This window comes from Lycorma delicatula, chromosome 8 (genome assembly GCF_047948215.1).
Source record: "Lycorma delicatula isolate Av1 chromosome 8, ASM4794821v1, whole genome shotgun sequence".
Lineage (NCBI taxonomy): Eukaryota > Metazoa > Arthropoda > Insecta > Hemiptera > Fulgoridae > Lycorma > Lycorma delicatula.
The window spans coordinates 14689741-14715012 of NC_134462.1; the positions used below are offsets into that span (position 1 = coordinate 14689741).

General features: G+C 30.6%; 1 protein-coding gene across 1 annotated transcript; it reads left to right on the forward strand.

Annotated features, from left to right (window-relative positions):
* Positions 1-17445: 17445 nt before the first annotated feature.
* Positions 17446-18388, forward strand: LOC142329356 (uncharacterized). The gene is made up of 2 exons (XM_075373862.1): positions 17446-17496; positions 17620-18388. Exon 2 carries the CDS (start codon positions 17620-17622, stop codon positions 18037-18039), a length of 420 nt encoding a protein of 139 aa, XP_075229977.1. The 5' UTR covers positions 17446-17496; the 3' UTR covers positions 18040-18388.
* Positions 18389-25272: the final 6884 nt, after the last annotated feature.

Genomic DNA, 25272 nt, shown 5'->3' on the forward strand with positions numbered 1-25272 from the left:
TCGCTTTATATGGAAGTGAAACTTGGACAATCGGAGTATCTGAGAAGAAAAGATTAGAAGCTTTTAAAGTGTGGTGCTATAGGAGAATGTTAAAAATCAGATGGGTGGATAAAGTGACAAATGAACAGGTATTGCGGCAAATAGATGAAGAAAGAAGCATTTTGAAAAATATAGTTAAAAGAAGAGACAGACTTATTGGCCACATACTAAGGCATCCTTGAATAGTCGCTTTAATATTGGATGGACAGGTAGAAGGGAAAAATTGTGTAGGCAGGCCACGTTTGGAATATGTAAAACAAATTGTTAGGGGTGTAGGATGTAGAGGGTATACTGAAATGAAACGACTAGCACTAGGTAGGGAATCTTGGAGAGCTGCATCAAACCAGTCAAATGACTGAAGACAAAAAAAAAAGAAACAATCAAGCGTGCAATTCAGTAATATGTTAAAACTGTAATAGTTGATATATTTAAAAATGTAGCGTTGAGGGAAATTGAATGTTTTCTTTGTTTATAAATAACTACTTACAAGAAACTTACGCATAAAGAAATTCAATTTTTCGGAGAGCTTCAATAATTAATTAGTATTTTGTAACATTAATTACGCACATGCAATTAATATTTTTTAAATATTAATTATTTAGTATTAATAACAAGTATTAATTTGTGTCAACAGTTGACACAAACTAGTTTTATCAACAATAAACTCTTTACTGAATTGATCAGTATCTAGAAGTCTACAATAAAATTAAATTAATAAAGTAAAAATTATTTTAATTCTCACTTTATTAAAGTTACACTTCTTTTGGCGCGTTAGGGGAAACTGATCGGAGTGTACTTTCAGCAAGTTACGGAAGTTGCGCGCGCCGATGTAACACACCATGAAGATTTGCGCAGGCCTAAATGGATCAGTTTGCACGCACATGCGTGAAGTGTCTAATTCAGTCAGTCGTTCAAAGGAATTAAGTGATTAGCACATGTTGTAAACATAACAGAGATTGAATCGTTTTAAATATATATTTATATACACGAATTTCTGAAGACGGATATTTTAAACTGTGAATATTGTTCATATTTATAAAACTTCATATTGCAGCGTATATTTATTTATTTTTTTGTGTATCAAGATTTGAGGTTATGTAAGTATTACTTTTTACGAGTAAAATTATATTTTTTAATGACATCACATCAGATACATTTTTGATTTTGCATAAATAATTTTTAATTTACCAAAAACAGAATTTTTGATAACAAACACTATTATAAAATAAAACTATTTGTATCATATCTTTCATATCATAAACCGCTTAAAATCCTCGTGCCTATTCAGTCGTCACCCGAAGAATTCATGGAAATAAACTAAACGAAATATATCCGATGGACTTCGTTTTGTAAGACAATTATACTTCAGTACTTTTAAAACTATATAAAATAAATATTATTTAATTTAAGTGTTATTTATTCAAACTTTTATTCATGGTATTTAATGTCGTCTATCGATTGTTTGACTCAGTTCAAATTTGTTTGAATGCGTAAAAAATTATTTCTTTATTCATGCCAAAGAAGTACAACTTCTTAAGTGCGTACATAAGTACACACGAGCTTGTTTAATTTAATTTTTATTAGTCTAATAAAGTATAAAAGTTTTCAATGAGCCTTTTCAAAAGTGTAGCCAGTACCAAAAATAATTTTACAGTAATACCGATGTTGAAAACACTATTTATGCGACCTTTCAATAGAAGTTGGGCATTACTAAGGAGGTATTTCCATTATCGCCGCATATTCATTTTTTTTTTTGTATTTTCAGATGTATTTTGTAAGAGAGGTGTTCGAGAGGAAAATGATAAAATATAAGTTTATAAAAAAAATTACAAAAGATTAAGTATTTAATAATGTACTGATAAAGGTACAATTCAGTGTAATAACAGGAGAAAGGTTTCAGAAAAAAAAAAACATTTGGAGCAAAATTCAAAGAATGAAGTATCTAACGTACAACCAACAGGAGATAGATTAGAAACTGAGTGACGTCAGGAACAGGTTGCGTCAAAAGCTCTTGACATGTATTGGTGGCTTAGTTTGATTATGATATTTCTTCCACTTTACTTCTTCATTAATTTCTATTATAGAAAAATAGCTACCGCTATTTTTAAAATTAAATTTTAATGAAAGTCCTACTTTCTATTAATAACAAGAATCCTTACTGTAAAATTAAAAAAAAATAGGAAAATTAAATAAAATAAAATAAATTCATCATTCCGCCGATCACCGTCGCAAAGTGGTAGTGTCTCGGTCTTTCATCCCGGGATCCCGGATTCGAATCCCGGTCAAGGTGTTTTACATACGCTAAAAATTCCATTTCCATATTCCCACGAACAAGCTTCAAAGCTTCTGTGGTATATTAATTCATCAAACAACAAAAAAATGCGTTTGAATCAACTGCCCTACAAACGCAAAAGTAAACAGAAGAAATCACGACGCCCGATCAATTACTTAAGACCGAGTAAAAGAATATATATATATATATATAATAAAGTTATTTTCTGAAAATTCAAATATTTTATTATCATAGTTACGACTGTGTTAATTAATCTTAATTCTTTTTTGATGTAGTAAAGAAAAACAGCTAACACAGTCATATAAACATTTAGCCGAGATGCAACGATGATCAAAGGATTAAATCTAATTTAATTTCTAGTTGCATCAGTAATCAGAAATTATCAGAAAATAAACTTACTCCTAATCGATCATGTATGAAAAAAATATTTAATGTACATTATCCATACGCATGTACATAACATATATATAGGGACTAGGGTCGTCCCTTTGCGCACATCACACAAAAACTATTGGACAAATTTTAATAACACTTTGCAGATTTATACGTTAAAGGCTTGGTTATTATTTCCAATTAGAATTACCATTTTATTAAATGATTATTATTGTAATTAGCTTAAATTAGCACTCTTGGCGAACTTTTATGGGTTTTGATTGTTTATTTTGGCTGTCGATATTGGATCGTCAAAAGTTAAAAAAGCATGCCTTTAAGAAAGATACCTTTCTTATTATTCAAAGTCTTGTGAAAAGAATGAAAATAACTCGGTCCTGTGAAACAGCTGAAGCGCGTGATTCTCGGTCAGGTGTCTGCTGACCGAGAGCGTTACGCCCATACTCGAGCTGTAACTTTGTCTGCATAAAGAGTGTATCAGAACTTTTACGTCAGAAACGAGGAAATCATTGGGGGAAAGAAAGCTTTTCAGGATTTAATTGTTATTTATTAGTATTATTCTTTCACCATGAGAATAACGAATAAAACCCCCTGGTTAGACGGGAAAGGTTTTCTTCGCTCACCTTGACCGGCTACTTTAATAATAAAATAGATAAATGAAATAAATTATTTTAACTCCTATTTGATATTATTCAAACAGCTGAAAGAAAGATGTTTCACCAATAAGTCGTTTAAAATATAAAATTAATGGGAAAAAACATAAAAATTAAAACCAGCATGGTTAATATCTGAAACGCTTTACAGCTTTGTCAAATGATAACATACCTGTAAATGATTCTTTTATTATATTCACAGATACTTATACTTTTTTTTAATTTATTTTTTATTTTATCGTTACTTTTTTTTATAGATACACAACTACTAACTGCTGAAACGTAGGTAACAAGCAGCGATTCCTCCACTGATCGGGTGCCTTCTCCATCCACCTATCCTCGAGAAGGACGAATTTCCCATTCGAGTTATTACCCTATTCGAATCATCAGCTGCCACCTACTTTTTTTCTTAGTTATATCACCACATAAGCTTGTTGAAGCTTGTCCGTAGGATATGGAAATGGAATTTTTTTCTTTTTTTTTTGTCTTCAGTCATTTGACTGGTTTGATGCAGCTCTCCAAGATTCCCTATCTAGTGCTAGTCGTTTCATCCTACATCCCTAACAATTTGTTTTACATATTCCAAACGTGGCCTGCCTACACAATTTTTTCCTTCTACCTGTCCTTCCAATATTAAAGCGACTATTCCAGGATGCCTTAGTATGTGGCCTATAAGTCTGTCTCTTCTTTTAACTATATTTTTCCAAATGCTTCTTTCTTCATCTACTTGCCGCAATACCTCTTCATTTGTTACTTTATCCACCCGCCTGATTTTTAACATTCTCCTATAGCACCACATTTCAAAAGCTTCTAATCTTTTCTTCTCAGATACTCCGATCGTCCAAGTTTCACTTCCATATAAAGCGACGCTCCAAACATATACTTTCAAAAATCTTTTCCTGACATTTAAATTAATTTTTGATGTAAACAAATTATATTTCTTACTGAAGGCTCGTTTCGCTTGTGCTTATTATTTTGTAGCGTATGAAAAATACCATACCTGACCGGGATTCAAACTCGGGATCTCCGGATGAAAGACTGTAACGCTACCACTCCGCCACGGAGATCGGCATATCTCGTTCACCTCAATACTTTCCATCTCAGTCATCTATCAGAAGACGATTGGAGTTTGAATGATCTCTTGCAGTGAAGACGATGAAGAGACGGTTTTCTGTACTCCTGCACGACCAGAACTTCAGTGGTTCTCAGACGAGTGGAATGAAGGTATGAACGCTGTGGTAGAAGAGATTGAGACGGCATACTTAGCTTCACAAGAAGAACCACCGGTTAAAAATGGTGCAAGACCGGAACCGTCGATTGCGATTGCGTCATCTTCCTCTCAGAACTCCATCATAACTCAATTTAATATAGAAATGGTTTACAGTTCTGGGATAAAAAAAAAATTTCTTTAGGAATTATATTTTTTTAAATAAAACAGACCAATTCCATTGATTATCTATTTTTCTTCTTTTTTTTCAGGGTAGAAGCGATTCCCACTCATTTAACACCATCGCTCAAGCAGTGAACATTAACATTCCAACAGTAAATAATGTCACAACTTAACCATTTTGACTAACTAATGGCTGACGTAACCATTTTGACTAGTTTTTGCGTCACGTTTGTTTGTATCGCGCATAACTTAAAAACGATTAGCCGTAGGATGTTGAAATTTTGGATTTAGGACTGTTGTAACATGTAGTTGTCCACCTCCTCTTTTGATTGCAATCGATTAAACCAAAAGTATCCAAAAAGCCCAAAATCCAAACAAAATTGGATTTTGGACTTTTTTGTTAACTGCAGTAATAAGCCCTTATAAGGAATTTTCAACGATATATAATAAGTGGTATCTATTTTCATTGGTTCCAGAGTTATAGCCAAATGAAATATTTGGATCTTATAAAGGGAAGGCAAATTGGTTCGAATCAGACTTCATCTTCTTTTTTTTTAACTTTTTTGTTTTTAATTTAAATATATTGATTTATTAATAATTATTAATCTCTGATTGTAAAAAAATACGATAAATAATTAAATAACGTTAAAAAAAAATTATGAAAAAATATCAGAAGTTATTAATGAAATAATATTTTATTTACTTTACATTTAAAAAAAAAAATGTATATGTAATTTAATAGCCGTAGAAGGAAGTCATGTGATGTCCACATCAGATTTCTTTTGATATCTGAACATATTCTGACCCCCCACAGGGAAAGACACTGCCCTGTGACGATTCCTATCACTACATCTTTTAATTTTTATATCCGTAATTGTGTTATAAAATATAAATCACTCCCAAAAATAGTACAGCCATCTTCTTAAGAAAAACAAGCATTCAATTTCAGGTATATTATTAAAACACTTGAATAAAATTATGTAACATTGAGCTTTTTAATTAATTACATATCATCAATTTACAGAAATTCAGTTATTTTAAGGATGTACAAGGAAAGTTAGTGTGACGGATCAGTCACTTAGCCTCTATTTTCTCCTATTCAAAACATACATTACAAAAAAAAAAAAAAAAAAAACATTGTAAAATTATCTAGAGACTATGTGGAACCCCTCACAGAATTAGAATGATCTATTTCGGTAATGAGTAAATGAGATGGAATTCGTATTTCGCGTTTTTATAAATACATAACCGATTTTTAAATTAAAATATAGATCTTGTAAATATATCAGATAATCGATCCTTTCGTCAAAGTGGCAAAAACTACAAGTAGCAATTTCTCTTTCATACGTATAAATCACAAACATGATATGATATCATGTTTGTAAAATTATGCCAAAATATACTTTGGTATTACATATAGGGCAAGAATGAGGGGAAGGGAGAGGAGTGTATAAGGAGAGGAATGGAAGCCGAACGAGGAAAAAAGATTAGTACGAAACAAATGTTGACAGCATTTGCTTCTCGTCAAACAGTTTTAATATTGTTCAGAAATAAATCTTCCCTCATTCTGTTATTAGAAGTAACCAGAACTGATATAAACTTAAAGATAAATTTACTATCTTTTTGTTGTAATACTGTTTACAGCTAAATAATCCGTGAATGTTTATGACAGCAAATTTATCAATCTATTTCTAGTTTTTTGAAACATAAAAAAATGTTATAAATATTGTAAATTATAACATTTTTAACAAATATAGAATTTATTTCAAAGTGTGGTATTTAACAATAAAATCTAACTTAACTGTAAATTATTATTAAAAATGTTCAACTCCCACAAACTCTTCATACGTATGACTACTACAAATCATGAATGTAACTATTTAAAAATTGGCTTCCACTATCCAGATAATAAATACTAAACTATAAACACAAACGTTAACTTTCTAAGAACTAGTTATTTACATGAAATAAAATTAACCTTTACAATATTTTAAAAGGGAACAATTGTTATTTTTACTTCCTTGTACGAAGCAAATGAAATACTATGATCGCAAAAAATTTCGGTTTTCAGATTTCAACGGAAATATCCATTTGACCATTCCTGAATCCATTTTGACTAGTTTCGGCGTGACGTCTGTAAGTACGTATGTATGTACATATCTCGCATAACTCAAAAACGATTAGCCGTAGTATGTTGAAATTTTGGATTTAGGACTGTTGTAACATCTAGTTGTGCACCTCCTCTTTTGATTACAGTCGACTAAACCAAAAGTGTTCAAAACACCCAAAATCCCAAAGAAATTTAATTTTGGACTTTTTTTTAACTGCAGTAATAAGTCGTCATTGAGAGATTTTCAACGATATGTCATTAGTGGTACTTATTTTCATTGGTTTCAGAGTTATAACCAAATGAAATTTTAGTTAATGAAATATTTGGATCTATAAGCGGAAGGCACATCGGTTCGAATCACATTTCATTCCGTTTCTTTTTTTAAATTTAAATATACTGTTTTATTAATAGTTATTAACATCTGATTGTAAAACAAAATTTACGACAAATAATAGTTCAATAATAATGAAAAAAAATATGAAAAAATCAGAAGTTATTAGTGAAATAAAATTTTCTGTACTTTTCATTTTAATTCAAAAATTTTTACAAAGGTTAATAAATATTAATAAATCAATATATTTAAAGTAAAAAAGTTTAATATATATATATATGAAGTCGGATTCGAACTGATGTGTTCATGGTTACGGATCCGACACATAACTACTTGAGCGACAAGAAACAAAATTAATATAAAAACTAATATAAACTGCTGATACGACACCAAAAAAAATATGTGATGCATTGTGGTGTCCACCACAATGAAATTGTGTAAGTGTCCCCTTTATTAAAGAATTAAAGGATCATATCATATACAATTTAATAGGCGAAAAAATGAGTCATGTGGTGTTCACATCAGATTTTTTATGTTAAAGGATTTTAAAGTAATTTAGTGATAAAAATGTACTTAGATCGAAAATAATAGCTGCATATGCACAAATTAACTGATTATTATCAGCATACGTAGTTTATACGTGACAACCAATTGAAAATATATAATATATTTACTAGTCATTATTCTATTAGGATGATTAAGGCTTTTCAAAAAAGCCTTAATAAAACTAAGAAAAGCTTGTCATAATTATCAAATATTTGTTATGTTCATGTATTTCCCGTCTAAATTATAATTTCATCTCTTTGGAACTTCCTTTAAAAGTCAGAATGAGTTTTCAAGGTACGGTACAAAAATTGGTTGTCATCTACCATCTCTAAGAAACAAAATAACGGAACTCCTTTTGTATAAATCAACACAATAATTCGGCTTATGAAAAAGTATCCGTAGCCATTTTTAATAAATTATACAATTTCTTAAACGAAACATTTAAAAAGGTTTTCTACAATTTATTTAAAATAAAATTAAAAGAATCTCTTTCAAAGAAACCATATTACTTTGTCGATGAATTTTTAAATAATACCAGAAAAATGCTGTAATATTTCTGTATCCTATTCAGTGTTTATATAAATATGACTTCAAACAAATTTCATCATAATGGTGAATTATTTTGAGTTATTTTTTATATTTAATATCTAAATATATATTACCTTAATTTTAATTTTATTATTAATTATAATCCATAATACATAAATGATCCTGATGATGGATTAATATCCGAAAGCGGTCGGACAAGTAATAAAAATATTTGGTAAGTGGATATTATTATATAATTAATTTATACCTTAATACTATTTTAAATAATGTATATGGACTTTAATCACATCTAATGTTTTTATGTTATTTTTTGTATATTTTACATTCCTAATGTAATGTGTATGTACAGTACAAGATCCAGCAGCTGATTTCTGCAGGTATCTGTTTTTTAATGAAACTCGATTTAAATTATTAATGATAATTTAATACATTACTGCTGGGTTGCCTAGCAAAAATTAGCCGCAGTTACCTTTAATTAAATATACTGTAATTAATTTGTTTTAACGAATTGCTACTATATTTTTTTAAAAGTAAATTAAACGTTATTTGAAAGAATATGATGAGAAGAATTTAAAAAAGAAATGATTGCCGCAACCTCCAAGTTTCCAGGTGTAAACAGATATGTTATTGTTAATTATTTATGCTCATCGTGTTTCAAAAAGACAAAGTTTAATTTTTTTCAGAACACGGTAACATATGTTAGCCGGTAAAAAAATGGTTGCAAGTAGTGGTTGCCATTATTTGAACTAATAACTTTCATTCTGGATGAGTGTGAACGTGAGAAGGAATGTGCGCGCTGCTTTATGTTGAAAACAACACAGCGCGACTATCGTGTACAGAAAAATTAAACTTCAATTTTTTTGGAAAACACAAGAGCGTAAATAACATACCTGGTTACTACACCTGGCAACTTGGAGGTTGCGTCAACCATTTTTTTTTTTACATTCTTCACACCATTTTCTTTCAAATGACGTTTAATCACTTAAAAAAAATATAGTTGCAATTCGTTAAAATAAAATAATTATAATATATTTAATTTTTGCTAGGCAACCCGACAATAATGTATTAAATTATCATTAATCATTCATTTAAATCGAGTTTAATTTAAAAAATAGATATCTGCAAAAATAAGCTGCCGGATCTTAAACAAGTAACATCAGAATAAAATATTTTGTTTGTCGACCATAAAAAAACTCTAAGAATTCAGTTCCAATATATTACTGTATCCATTAGCGCAGAAAGATTCATTGTTGTACTCAATTTTTATGTAACTCAAATGTAAATACCTGTACACAAATTAAAAATCTTATTTAAAGTTTCTACTCAAATGTATATTTTTAATTGTAAACAAACTGATTTTATGATAATTAAATAAAAACACTTGCGAAGTATTACTTAAATTTTCCGGCTATTAAGTATAAAAATTAAAAGTTGGAGCCCCTCCCCAAAAAAACGGAATATACATTTTTTAAAGATGGGAAATAAATTTTAAGAAATATTTTTTCCAAAAATATTCATACAGGTTAAGCTTAACAAATTTGATTAAATAAATTTTTTTGTAAATCTGTAACCTTCTTCAATGAAGGCTGAAATAAGATAAAAAATATCAAAATACGTTCCTGCATTTTACAATTAAAAAAAAATTGTAGATATTTCTTGATTGCTCTTTGTATATGAAGTATAAACTTTCAAAAAAACTTTTTTTAAACGTTTTTTTGAGATTTAAACCGAAGGGAGAAAGCAAAAAAAAACAACGTAATTCAATTTATGAGGAGGGGGTTAATTAAAAAAAAAAATCATTTTTGAATTATTTATAATTGCATATAAAGTTTTCTCTGAAATGCCTCTTTCATTTTGAAAAAAAAATCAAAATCGATTTTTTTCGATATCCTCACCCCGTTTATGAATTAAAAAAATATATATATATATAATCAATGCCTCATATGCAGAAGTTTATGAGCCAAATTTGAAGAAAATCGATTTGGTTAATAGTAATCACATCAAAAACGGGATATCGGTTTTTTTGGGGGGGAAATATTGTACGTCCATGTATGTATGTATATACTCACATATACATAAACATTTTTTTGGTCAGATGAACCAGTTGGAATCCAAAACGTAAAGATTTGCAAAAATCTAGGTATCCATTATTTAGATGATCAGTACACTTTCCCCTTTAATATATTATTCTACGTATATTGGCCGAGAAGTTAAAAAATGTATAAAAATCCCAACTGTTTTAAGACTATCGGTTATCGTTTAAGAATGGAAATTTGAAAATAAAAATTAATAGTTCATCTAATTCTAAAAGATAAAATAAAAATAAAGTATATATATATATATAGTTCATCTAATTCTAAAAGATAAAATAAAAATAAAGTATATATATATATTATAATATTTGTAATTTCTATAATATTTCTATGTATATTATATTATATTTCTATAATTATAAATTATTAATTAATTAAATGATAATATATTTCTATAATATTTGTTATTTTAACAGCGGAATGAAATTAGTAAAAAAATGCCGCTGAATCGATCTAATTGTACTCAACAACATTATATGGCTTTCTTATTTATGGTGATTTAAAAACAATTCATTGAGTTCAAAATATGCATTTCGCTTGTAAATACTGAAACAAGTTGAACATTTTGAAAAATTCCAAGCGGAACTTTATTCGGTTTATTTTTTTAAAAGTCTTTGCTAAAAGTTTTTTTCCTGAATATCAACAAGGCAGTGAAACTATATAGATTTATTTAACTTTACCGATCTACGAGAATCGGTTTATTAAAACACGGCTTTAATCCTTGAAATTTTATTCTTATTTTGAACTCTTCAATTTTCTCGTATGCTTTTTAAGAAGACTCGTTCCTGTTAGAAAACGATTAATTTGTAAGGTACAAACGATACATTCTACCGATTTACCCAAGAAGAAAGTCGTTTTGTTAAGAAAACGATTATGAAAGTACGAATGAAATAAAATTATTGTCGCTCTTTGGTTGATTAAAAATATTAGAAACCGGCTGAATTAGCGATTCCTTAGTAGCCAGTATTTTTCTATTAGTCGAAAGATAATCTTCAATCAAACATAACCACCAAATATTTGCAACGAAAGGTATTTCAATTCTTAATCTTATTTAATCTTCCGGAAATGTTATTTAAATATACTTTTTATGGATAATTTTTTTTTTCTAAAAAAAATTAATTGCACTTTTATTGAGTAAATCATAAAAAAAAAAACTTTGCCCAGGAAAGGAGAGTTGTGATATCTTTGTTCAGAATTAAAATAAATTTTTTCCTGGAAAGTTTGACAATCTTTTTTAGAATACGTCGGTGAAAAACCGAAATATTTGTTAATTCGGACCTTCGCCGGTATATATATCGACAAACACAGATAAGGCTCCGGTGGGAGTCGAAACGATAACTAGAACTTGAAAAAAAAATCATCCGATACCAATCTCTAAGGTAAAATCTTTACAAATCTCTAAGGTAAGGTAGATTATCAAAAACTCTCGTAAAAAATGTCAGTTTAAATTTAAGCCAAACATAACCTATGCTCGCTAACCTTGTCTAATCAACGTTAAATATATAATAAATTATATACGTTATCCTATAATAATGAAGGTGATTAATCAAATTCACCGCGATCAGCATGCACTGATGGTGAAAGTTAAATAAAAATATTTTTGTAAAAAGATTTAACAAAGGACAAACAACGTGACCATTTATTTATATAGTTTTCGTTCATCCATGCAGTTAATAACATATTCAGTGTTTCCTGACTGGCTTTCAATTTATAAAATGCTGAAAATTTGATTAATTATTTTTTTATAAACGCGGTGGTATATTTTTTAATTTCTAGTTACGTGTCGATCCTCACCAGACCTTATATGTGTTTGTTGATATATACCGGTGAAGGTCCGAATAATCAAATATTTCGGTCTTTCACCGACGTATTTAGTATGTGTCGATATTCACCTGAGAATATCGACATTTATATACATATATATCTTTTTTTACCGATAAGATATTTTTATAAAATACTTCTGATGACAAATTTTATTTATTAATATTTTTAAGTTTTTTTTGAAATCTTCAAACAGAGTATACCCTAAACAATTGAATCATAAAATCGATTCTTTTAAATAAATTTGGAGCCTCCATTCAAAACTTTTTTTACAAAAACATTGTAAATTTTATGAACTTTAAATTTTTTTCCAGGTTTTTGCTTTTACTGTAAAACCATTCTATTCAAGTCATACTAAAAAAAATGTGGAATGAAGTGTTTCCGTTTGACTTGGACAACGTTTTGAAAATATTAATGTATATCGGCTTGTCCAGTCAACCGAAATGTTGATATTCAAAATTATAAGTGATATCTTCATTCCACTAACTTCAAGGATCGATTATCATGAACATCATTACTCTATAAGAAAGGGAGTCCGACAAGGATGTTCCCTATCTCCGTTACTTTTTAATCTTTACATGGAACTAGCAGTTAATGATGTTAAAGAACAATTTAGATTCGGAGTAACAGTACAAGGTGAAAAGATAAAGATGCTACGATTTGCTGATGATATAGTAATTCTAGCCGAGAGTAAAAAGGATTTAGAAGAAACAATGAACGGCATAGATGAAGTCCTACGCAAGAACTATCGCGTGAAAATAAACAAGAACAAAACAAAAGTAATGAAATGTAGTAGAAATAACAAAGATGGACCGCTGAATGTGAAAATAGGAGGAGAAAAGATTATGGAGGTAGAAGAATTTTGTTATTTGGGAAGTAGAATTACTAAATATGGACGAAGCAGGAGCGATATAAAATGCCGAATAGCACAAGCTAAACGAGCCTTCAGTAAGAAATATAATTTGTTTACATCAAAAATTAATTTAAATGTCAGGAAAAGATTTTTGAAAGTGTATGTTTGGAGTGTCGCTTTATATGGAAGTGAAACTTAATCGGAGTATCTGAGAAGAAAAGATTAGAAGCTTTTGAAATGTGGTGCTATAGGAGAATGTTAAAAATCAGATGGGTGGATAAAGTGACAAATGAAGAGGTATTGCGGCAAATAGATGAAGAAAGAAGCATTTGGAAAAATATAGTTAAAAGAAGAGACAGACTTATAGGCCACATACTAAGGCATCCTGGAATAGTCGCTTTAATATTGGAAGGACATAGAAGAGAAAAATTGTGTAGGCAGGCCACGTTTGGAATATGTAAAACAAATTGTTAGGGATGTAGGATGTAGAGGGTATACTGAAATGAAACGACTAGCACTAGATAGGGAATCTTGGAGAGCTGCATCAAACCAGTCAAATGACTGAAGACAAAAAAAAAATCATTACTCTTAGAGATAACAAACAAACAGCTCAGGTGCTTGAAGTATACCTCAGATGGTTTACGAGCTTAATAACTATTGTAAAATATGAGAAAAATTATCTAAAACAACAAAAATTATAAATTAAAATTTTATTAATGTTTTAATCAGACTAGTTCAGCATCGAACAACCGTGGTGATGAGCTGCGAAATTATCCACGATACCAAACAAGCAGAAAAACTAGAAACCCAATAAAAATTGTGATATTTTAATTTTTTTTAAATATAAAACGCAAAGTTATTAATGAAAGAAAGTCATCCAGATCAAACTTAAATATTATATACTATTATTATATTATATGTTCAAATTAACATTACAAAATACCGTATTATAGAAATACAGTTGGGTTAAGTGATAATATTACTATTATCATATGGACTGAGTTATTAGTTGGACGGGTTATTATATGGTCTTAAGCCTTACAACTAATTAATACTATTTCAGGCTGAATGGAAAAAAAGTTTTATAATATTCACAACACAAACACACACACAATTTCTTATTTTTTTGTAAATTTATACGTGATATATATGTTATTTTATCCCAATAAATCTTTTGTTTGTTTGAGTAGTTAATAGTTTCCTAAAAACTGTTAAATAATCAACACGTACTACTACAGTATTATGTTATTCTATTTTTATGTACGATAGAACACTATTGCTGTTTTTTAGTGACAACGACAGTTGTCATCCAAAAGGCAAAATAATAATAAGACTAAAGAATGAAAAAGAAGAGATGCGTTCAGTTGCCAAGAAAAGCGGCCATCACTGAATCGGTTCATTATTCGCTATTTATAATTTTTGGTCCTCATTCACTTGTGCCAGGGCCTACAATCATAAAACAAGGTGTTCATGCCCTCCCAGGTGTACACATTAAATTATATTTATGTTTTGTTTTTGTACGATAAAAAATATTTTATTGACTAAAAAAATTAATTATTTATAATAATATTAAAATGGACAATTCTGATTAAAAAAAAAAATGTAATAATAATTATTAGAAGATAAATGTGTGTATTATTTTAGCACATCGTTTATCGATATTTTTATAATTGTTGTTACAAATATTTCATGTAGGAGTAAGATTGAAGTGATAAACGATCATCAACGCTATTATAATTAATTAAGTGTATTTGAAAAGGATATCATAACTTAAATATAACTAAGAATTCTTCTTTATCAATTAAAAATTCAATTAGTCAATGAATTTAATTATACAACTGTAGATTTAAATAAATCCGTCGCATAGTGCTTCTCAGGTAGACGTAATATTGCTAACCATGTGAGTAATATTTCGAAAAATGATAATAGTATTATTTCTTTTGTCCACAAAGTAAACATTTTCATAATCTGATAAAATTATAAATAACATAATTCTCGTGGGGCGATCAAATTGATTTTAATAAAATAATTAAAAAAATAATATATTTCTCGAAAGCCTTCCTAAACAGACTTGAATCGCAGATCAAAAATAAATTAGAATTATACCAAGAAGGATAAGGAAGGGTAGATCATACCCAGAGCAAGGACTTACGATTTGAGGACTCAAATCAAGGACTCTGGATGTAAGATTTAAGTACATTAAACTCATCCTGAAATACATTAAAAGCCGAAAAAGAACAGTATTTATTGCATTTGTGAACTTCAAAAAAGCATATGACTCCGTAGACAGAGAAAAATTACTAAAAACAATGAAATAGTTCGGGTTAGATAAAAAAAATAACAAAACTTATAGAGGTAAACCTCACAAACACAATATCAAAAGTTAAATTCAGAGACATCTAAGCGCTTCCTTAGAAACAGGATTAACACATGGAGACGGACTATTTCCCCGGTTTTTCACCTCATCCTAGATAAAATACTAGACCTTAAAGAAATACTAGACCAAAAGACTTTCTGGGAAAAGAATGAAAAATGTATATGGATAAGACAAAAAACAGCGGAACCGAGTCGGATGTCTGGCCTTTGAGGATGACCTAGCAAAAACAGAGGAAGAAACGATTCAACAGGTAGAGGATCTAAAACAAGCTGCTGATAGAACAAGCCTACAGATATCCTTTGAAAAATCAGAAATAATGCTCGGCATCAAAAACTACTCTAAACAAATAAATTAGCACAGAATACAGAAATCTTAAAGAGGTGACTAGTTTCAAATGTGTAGGGGATACAATAAAGAAAAACAGTAGGTTTAGAGCGGCAATAAAAGAGAGAAGAAACATACTGGTTAAATACTCAACCAAAGATATTTACAATAAAAAGAACTTTTCAAAAAGGGCTAAACTCAGAATTTATATGACGCCACAGTAGTGAGATCATTGGTGCTATACGGAAGTGAAGTGTTACACCTTATCTATCTGGAATCGTTAAAGATAATAGAGAGAACAATCCTAGAGCCCTAAGAAATCAACAGAACGATATAGACTGAAATCCAGCCAAGAAATGTATGAAGAAGTAGATGATATCGACAAAAGGAAAAGAGAAGGAGATTGAGATTCTGGGGCCATGTGTACAGAATAAACAAAAATTCGTTAAATTCTGGGAATTAAAGAGCAACCTACAACATACAGCAAAGGTACCTACAACAAATGAAGTCAGAATTACAGAACATAGGGATCCAAGAACAGGATATAAAAAATAGAAAATTTATTCAGACAATAAATACAAGAAGTTGACTTTGAAAGGGTGAGGAAAGAAAACTGAAATGGTCGGAAGAGGAGAGAAAGACCAAACATGCGGAAAGACTGAAATAATATTAGGAAAAAAGAAATCAGAAGCAATTATATTTGCGTGGTCCATAGTTGACCTAACTGCATAAAAATGATTATTTTGTTCTGATCAGACCACAGTAACTTTATACAGATCACGTCATTATAAGATAAAAATAAAAAAACAAATTATAAAATAAGTAGGTGTGATTTAAAGTATTAAAACATTAAGCTTATTATCATTATTAAATATATATTAGTAGTGTAAAAATGCCGGTTCTGGGACAAGCGTCATCAATGACGTCATAAAAAAAAATCAATGACGTCATCACCCCCCCCGCCCCCTCTGACGTCATCAAAAAAAAAAAAAAAAAAAAAAAAAATTGACCTTTGACCCGAAAAAAAAAAAAAAAAAAAAAAAAAAATTGACCTTTCACCGAAAAAAAAAAAAAAAAAAAAAAAAAAAAAAAAAAAATTTCAAAAAAAAAAAAAAAAAAAAAAAAAAAATTTCAATGACGTCATCAAAAAAAAAAAAAAAAAAAAAAAAATGTGCTTACTTCGGCATAAAAAAATTTACACGTGCTTGCTGACTTTGCATTAACCTTGTTTACTAGTTTGAAAGTCAACCGATAATGCATTTGCGTCAATTGGTGATAGCATTGTTATTTTCAAAGTTATCTCAATGATAATGATAGCCGATACATATAAATACCCGCCAAAAATTTAACGGATTCATACTACGTTTTGCTGTTACTGTTACGTTTTGCTGCTACTATTATATTATCATCTTTATCATCTTTATTTAAAGAGGTAAGTGAAATAATATTTAAATGTAAAATTATTCGCTTAAATATAATTCTATTTCATATTTATTTAATAATTATTTTTCCAGCCAATATTTAAATGTAAAATAATTCTGTTCCAGTTTATGTATTTAAAGTCACTTCGTGTACATCTAGTTCATAAAATTAAAATAAATAGTAATGCAACTGTTTTCTTTGCAGATTAATTAAAATTAAATTATTCAAAACATATTGGTGCTAAGATTGGAAAACTGGCGTTTTGTATTGGATTATATCAATATTTTCGTCACCTTTATAAAACAGTAAGTTTTTTCTTAGAAGTAATATATTATTACATATTTTTTTATTATTTTTCTTATAAGTTATATATTATTACATATTTTTCGTTATTTTTGTTAGAGTACAATGAAAATATTTCTTTGTAGATGTCCGAAGAAATGTTTCCAGTAAATGATGCGCAATTAGAACAGGTTGTTTATGATGTTTTACAAGAAGATGATGAATTAGAGGGAACTCCTAATCAGCGGCTGCAGTTATTAATACCGCGAAGGTTGGTGTATGGGGAAGTCGACGACCAACAACATCATCCTTTATTAGATGACGGCAACGATAACCTCATAGCAGAGGCTGCTGCTGATGTTGAAAATAATGAAAGTGAAGAAAGCACAGTAGTAACAACATCATTCATCCTCGAAAACCGTGTTAGATTTACAAAGGCAAATATTATTTTTTTATTTGATAAAAACAAATATATTTTTAGTTTTACAGAGAAACTAATAGGTCTTTCTTTCAATTTCAGTTTCATAATGAACAAGAGGCTTATTTTGGACTTAGGCGTTGTCTAAATGCAAAAGAAGAAGGAGAATATAAAATGAAAATAAATATTGAAAATATACCGATGAAAGAGGTAATCAACTGTGGAGTAATGATTTGTTCAACAAAAAATTCTTTATTAATAAAAGGTGGAGGATTTATGCACAAAATAAAAAATGGTTCTGTTCTACATAAAATGTTAAATAAAGGTTTTGCAAAATCGCAAAGGAAACCTGATAAAAATAGTTTTCCTATTAGACTTAGTGAAACAATTGCTTTAAACGATCGAGAAGCAATAACATGCCAATTTTGTAAAATAAATGTAATTAAATTTATTACTATTCCATGTGCACATCCAATATGTTTTAGATGTAAGTTATTATATTTTAAAAAAGTACCTGTCGAATGTAATTTATGTAATACTTTAATTATAGCATTGAATAAATGTTTCTAAGCTTAATTTAAATTGATTTATTATATTTTCCTTTTTGCAGTCGAATGAATCAGCGATTATAGAAGAAGGAGAATATATTATTTATCCATTTTCCAATAATATATCTAATATATTATTATGTATTGTGAAACATGAAGAAAATGAATTTGACGAAACCCAGGAGGGGGATATTGAAATAAATTCTTTATCAGAAGATGAGATAAAAGAAAAATATATTTGTCAAATTTGCTTTAGTAATTTAATAAAAGTAACTTTTGTTTTGTGTGGTCATTCCGTCTGCAAATTATGTAATGATCGTCTCGAAAGTAAACCTATAGTCGATGAAAAAAAATGTCCTTTCTGTAGAAGCCCAATACAATTAGTAATTGAAACAAAAGGTGGAAAAATAGTTTAAATAAAAAATTGAAATGACTGAAGCTATTACATGCTAGTTTTGTTTTTAGTATTAAATAATTGTTTTTAATTCTTATGTTAGTTTAAGTAACACTTTAATTTTAGTATTTAATAAATGTCTTTAACGTTATAGTATATTATATTTCCTTTTTGCAACCAAATGAATCAGTTGTTGTAGAAGAAGTAATCAACAGTCATAGAAGAAGAATATAATTATTCATTCGTGAAAAAGGTATGTTAATAATTTATTGAAAGGAATTTTTTAATTTTTTGTTCCTAATATTTTCTGTTTCTAATATTTTTTTGTTTCTGTTTAAGATTGATGTCGCAGTTGCAAAAAGAGATTCTTAAGAGCTACTGTGAGAGGCTGAACATATTTAAAAAAGAACTAGAAGAAATTGAATTTGATATAAGACTATATGCTGTCAAAAGTGGAATCAGAAAAATAAATCTAGGAGATGTTTGTCCCGTTTGCGGCGCTCAGCAAAAGGATAAACACACTCCCATTCAGAATTATTAAAGAATGTGGATTAAATCGCTTCGATAATGATGGAATCGTTTCATGTAAGGAATGTAATTGGACTATAACCTCTGAAACTAATTTATTTCATTGCGGAATTGCACATAAAACATATGATGAAACTTGTAGTGTTGCTGAAGAATTATTCAATTGTTGTTTATTTTTTAAAGATAGCATAGTTTGTATTGACCTGATGATGAGTACTTTTAGTAATTGGCCAAGGCTTTTTCCAAAGGTTGAATTATTGTTGGAAGCAGGATTTTATTTCACCGGCGTGATGGATTCTGTGGCATGTATCGAATGTGGTCTTGAAATTTTTGAGTGGTTGGATAATGATAACCCGTTTAAGGAGCATCAAAAAGTTTCATATAATTGCAAAATGGTGAAAAATAAAATAAAAGGTGTGTTGTATTTTAGTAAACATTTTTATAAGTTTATCAGTAATATATAAGTATTTGTATAATTATTTTCTATTTGTTTGTTCTAGGTTAATTGCTGACGGAGTGTTGTGGAGAAATAATGGGTTCGTCTTCATCTGAAGAATATTTATCAATGATGGGAGAGAGTTCTTCCGACGAGACAGCTTGCGAATCTGAATCTGATATCACAAGCGATTCATGGATAATAGGATTTGTACCGGGAGGTCGAATAAAATCGATAAATCATTTAATAAATATTTTGAAGAAAACTTTCCCTTTATCAAGATTAGAAGTAATAAAGAAAGGAAAATATTTCGGTAATAAAACAGAAGTAGTAAAAATGAAAATACCGACAGTTATTGAATATGAATTTTTGCGAAACAAATTAATTGAGTGGGAATTTTATCTCGTTTATTATTTGTAAAATAATATGTTATCAAAACCAATGAATAAATAGATTTATAAATTGAAAAGAATTTTATTATTTTATCCTTATTTTTCACCTTAAATATATAAGTTAAAAACATCCAATTTATATTTAGTTTATAATAAAATGATGAGTGTTAAACAAGGGATAGCAAGAGAGCTTCACAAGCAAGCTCGCAGAAATTTTTTGACAAGGTCTGTTGAACTTAAGGGTATAGACGATTTGTACCAAGCAGACTTAGTAGAGATGATACAATACTCAAGATTTAATAGGGGATATAAATATATTCTCACAATTATAAATTGTTTTTCAAAATTTGCTTTTGCTTTTCCATTGAAGAGTAAAAACGCAGATGAAGTTGTAATGGTCCTTAAACCCATATTTCATAAACATAAAATGAGGCATTTTCAAACCGATGATGGAAAAGAATGGTTTAATTCAAAATTGAGATCGTTATTACTAAAATTCAATATAAATCATTATTCAACTTTTTCCGATAAAAAGGCATCAATAGTGGAGCGGTTCAATAGAACTCTCAAGACTAATATGTGGCGTAAATTTACCGAACAGGGTGATTACCGATGGGTAAGTATATTGGATGAAATAATTGAAAAATATAACAATAGGGTGCATAGAACTACTGGTTTTAAACCTAAAGATGTTTCTTATAAAAACGAACGCGAAGTGTTGTTAAATATATTAAAGGTTGCAAAAAAACGTCATCAGCATACGACCACGATTAAATTTAATGTTGGTGATCAGGTAAGGATAAGTAAGTATAAAAAGATATTTGCGAAAGGATATCTTCCGAATTGGACTAATGAAGTTTTTACAATTTTCAAGATAAAACAAACACAACCTATAACGTACATTCTTAAAGATGGGAAAGGGGAAGTGTTAAAAGGAAGTTTCTATACGGAAGAACTTAGTAAAACCAAGTACGGCAATGTTTATTTGGTTGAAAAAGTATTAAAAAAACGCGGTGATAAATTATTAGTTCGCTGGTTGGGATTTGATAAGAAGGAGGACTCGTGGATAGATAAAAAGGATTTAATAAAATAAATTACACTTATGTAATTTATTCAGTAGCAGAGATGGATGCTGAAGAACAAGATCGGAAGCTAACAGTAATTAATTTTGACCGTTTAATAGGTGAGGTATCTGATTTAAATTCTATAAAAAGACATAGTCCTCTTCTTCCAGATAATATCAGATGCTTGGTTGTAGGTCCTTCAAATTCTGGTAAGACGAATGCAGTTTTCAATCTTTTATTTGACCCTAGCGGGTTAAGGTTCAGTAACATATATGTTTTTTCTAAATCATTGTACCAGCCTAAATACTTATTTTTAAAAAGTTTGTTGACTGATGTTGAAGGGATAGGTTACTATCCTTATAGTGATAACGATGTTATTGTGGCACCGGAAGAAACGGAACCGAATTCTATAATGATATTCGATGATGTAATATGCGAAAAACAAAATAACATAACAAAATATTTTACTATGGGACGGCATAATAACATTGATGTGTTTTATATGAGTCAAACATATAGTAAAATTCCTAAACAATTGGTCCGAGACAATGCGAATTTTCTCATGGTGTTTCGACAGGATGAAAGAAACCTGAGACATATATATCATGATCATGTTACACCGGATATATCATTTGAAAAGTTTAAAGAAATATGTAATGAGGCTTGGAACCGGATAAAAAATGGATTTTTAGTAATTGATAAGGAGAGAGATTTTGATAAAGGACGGTACAGATTTAATTTTGACATCTTTATCGGAAAGCCTGAAAAAAGCATACAAAAACGCGAAAGAGAGCTTGAAAAGAGCCTGAAAAAGCCTAAAAAAGCCTAAAAAAGCCTACAGGCTAACGTGCGCGCTTATGAAAAAGCCTAAAAAAGCCTACAGGCTAGCGTGCACGCTTATGAAAAAGCCTAAAAAAGCCTACAGGCTAACGTGCGCGCTTATGAAAAAGCCTAAAAAAGCCTACAGGCTAGCGTGCACGCTTATGAAAAAGCCTAAAAAAGCCTACAGGCTAACGTGCGCGCTTATGAAAAAGCCTAAAAAAGCCTACAGGCTAACGTGCGCGCTTATGAAAAAGCCTAAAAAAGCCTACAGGCTAACGTGCGCGCTTATGAATCAACTTTAAATACTTCAACATACTTAAAGAAAGATAGTGAGTGCATGCAGTCAGATTAAACATAAATGTCTACTATGGAGGATCGTGAGCGTGTCACCGCGGAGATCGCGGAGATCCGCAGGAGTATTAAAAGAAAACATGGCGAATTGGTAAGAGGAAGATTCGAGTCCGATTTAAGACTTCAACAAGATTTCAAACCGCTTACTGAACCTCTGATTAAGATAGCAGAACAGTTCGGTTCTGAAGAGAGAGAAATGGGAAAACGGATAAAAAAAGAAATAGATTCAAAAGAACGTTCACTACCGAAAATCTCAGCTGAAGAGTTGCGTGAAAAAGAGGAGCGAGATTACCGAGATTTTGAAAAGAGGTTTGATATGGGTTCTATATTCGATCAATTAACTGAAGAAGATAGGATGAAACATAGTAAACGTTCTTTAGCAAATGATGAACCAGAATCTGAAATAAAAAGGTCGACTGCAAAATTACATAATAAGATGGATACTTCTAGTCCATTTCCTTTTCAGCTAGCTCAACCATCTGATAGGGTAGATGATGAAATGACCGGTATGAGACGTCGACAAAAGGCTAAAAGATTTCTTTCTTATTCGGCTCACCATCGAGCTGAAAAAGCCGAAGAAACCGAACAGTCACCTAGGATCGAACAAGAAGAGACTTATGAATCTCAACCCAGCATAGTACAAATGTTGAATACACCCGAAGGGAAAATGCAAATGAGCATGTCTCTCAAGACAAGCATGCGAGAAGGGTTAGCGCAGGAATTTATGCTTGACGCCATCAGAGATGTAGAAAACAACATGGATAACGTTTACGGTGTTCATTTTGAAGGAAACGAACTGAAGATTGGAGATTCATTAATCGATTTCGATAAGGAAAGTAACATCCTGATAAGAGAAGTGAAGTATCCTGCAAGCCGAGGTTTGTTCGAATTACTTTTCTGGAAAAAACCGAAGTTATTCACTGAAGAAGATTTGGAAGAATATAGGAAAATTTTAATCGCAACAAATGCGCACAGAAGAAATAATTCCGCTCTGGAACGGGTAAAGACTAATTCGGGATTTAAGTATGTGGAAGTAATAAGCAAGCTTTTTCCACCGTTCACCTCGAAAAAACGAGGTGAAGGTTTAGTACCATCTGCAATGACTTTGAATGAAAACCATAAAGTCGATTACGTTTATTTTGATGATCCTAACGAAATCTGTGAGAGGCTAAAACTATTGATCGCGTCAAAAAAGGCAGGTAATACCGCACATGATAATGAAATTGTATCGATAGTCGAGGAATTAAAAGAACGAGGACTAATAAAAGGAGAAGGCGCACTGTAAGCAAGTCATTTGAGATCATGCCAGTCAACAGGTTAGGACAGACAGAATTTGGTTCAAGAATCCCGTTTGGGATTACTGAAGAGGGTGATATCGACGCCCGCGAAAAAAAGATTTGCAATCTAGCATCAGCGGAATATTATGATGATGCTGTTAACATGGACGATTGCATATATTTAATCGAGCAATATGCCTCTGATCACGATTTTTTAGCGTGTGAAGAACAAACACATTTTAAAGTGGTAGATTTCAAAGGAGCTCGTGCCAAAAACGCCGCTCATCCAGATGATGAAAACGATTTGGTGACCATGAGATATGTACGGTTCCTTATTCAACAGAAATTCGATGAGATCATCGCTAAAATAGAAAATATGATAGGAAAAGAAATAGAAAATCCTTTAAGAAGTAAAAATACTAATGACCCCATTGTTCGTCAGCGATTAGAGGAAAGTATTTCTCGATTGAAAAGCGAGGTTCAGAAAGATGCGGTAACTCAAACTGAAAAAGAATCTGATTTAAATACGGATGCATTGACCGAAGACTTTTAGTTGGGGATAAAATGAAGAGCACGAACAAGTGTAACGTTAGTTGTAAAACAGGAAACGGATTGATAAGTTCGATCGAAAGTCTACCGGGTAAAACTTTCGGTATTGCACGTAACGTAGTAGGAACAGTTCTCAATCGGGCTGTAGATCTTCTTCCTTTCGAGGCTCACATACCCGGTTACCAATATTGCGGACCCGGAACAAAACTAAAACAAAGATTGGAAAGAGGCGATCTTGGTATAAATCCACTCGATAAAGCTTGTAAGGCGCATGATATAGCGTATAGTATCTACAACGATTCTCGGCGAAGAGCACAAGCTGATAAAGAGTTAGCGGAAAGAGCTTGGCAAAGGGTATCCGCGCCCGATTCCAGCATTGCAGAGAAGGCTGCTGCGTGGGCTGTAACAAACGCTATGAAAATAAAGAGTAAATTCGGCGGAAGATTGAAGAAAGCTTCAGTCAGAGGTGTGCGAAAAAAAACTATAAGAAAAAAGGGGAAAGGTGCTTATCTTGAACCGTACCGATCTAAAACCGGATGCGGCGTAAAAAAACGCCGGTCTGCAGGTCGCAGTCGTCGTCGTCGTCGTCGTCGTCGTCGTCAAGGCAGAAAAAAGCATTAAATTTACTACGCAAACTCCCCATTCATCCTTTATCAGATGTGGAGTTAATACGGTTTGCGCGAAAAATTAATTTACCCCACTTCAGAGGTGTTTTCATGCGCGATACTTTACCAGCTAGAATAAATAAATTCGAATCGGGAATAGTGAACTTGGACAGTGTCCTCAATCCGGGTACGCATTGGGTTTGTTATAAAAAACGTAACGCGAACGTGTTTTATTTTGACAGTTACGGTAATTTACAGCCACCTAAAGAGCTAGTCCAATATCTTAAATCCAACAAAGAGAAAGTCAACATCCAGTATAATTTAGACCGCAGGCAGGATTTTAATTCAGTTGTTTGCGGGCATCTATGTTTAAAGTTTCTGATATGTTCTGCCTAAACGGAAAATCTTCTATACT

Bases quoted from the DNA above. Each gene is read 5' to 3' on its own strand.
- LOC142329356 (XM_075373862.1), top strand. From the start codon at position 17,620: ATGTCCGAAGAAATGTTTCCAGTAAATGATGCGCAATTAGAACAGGTT.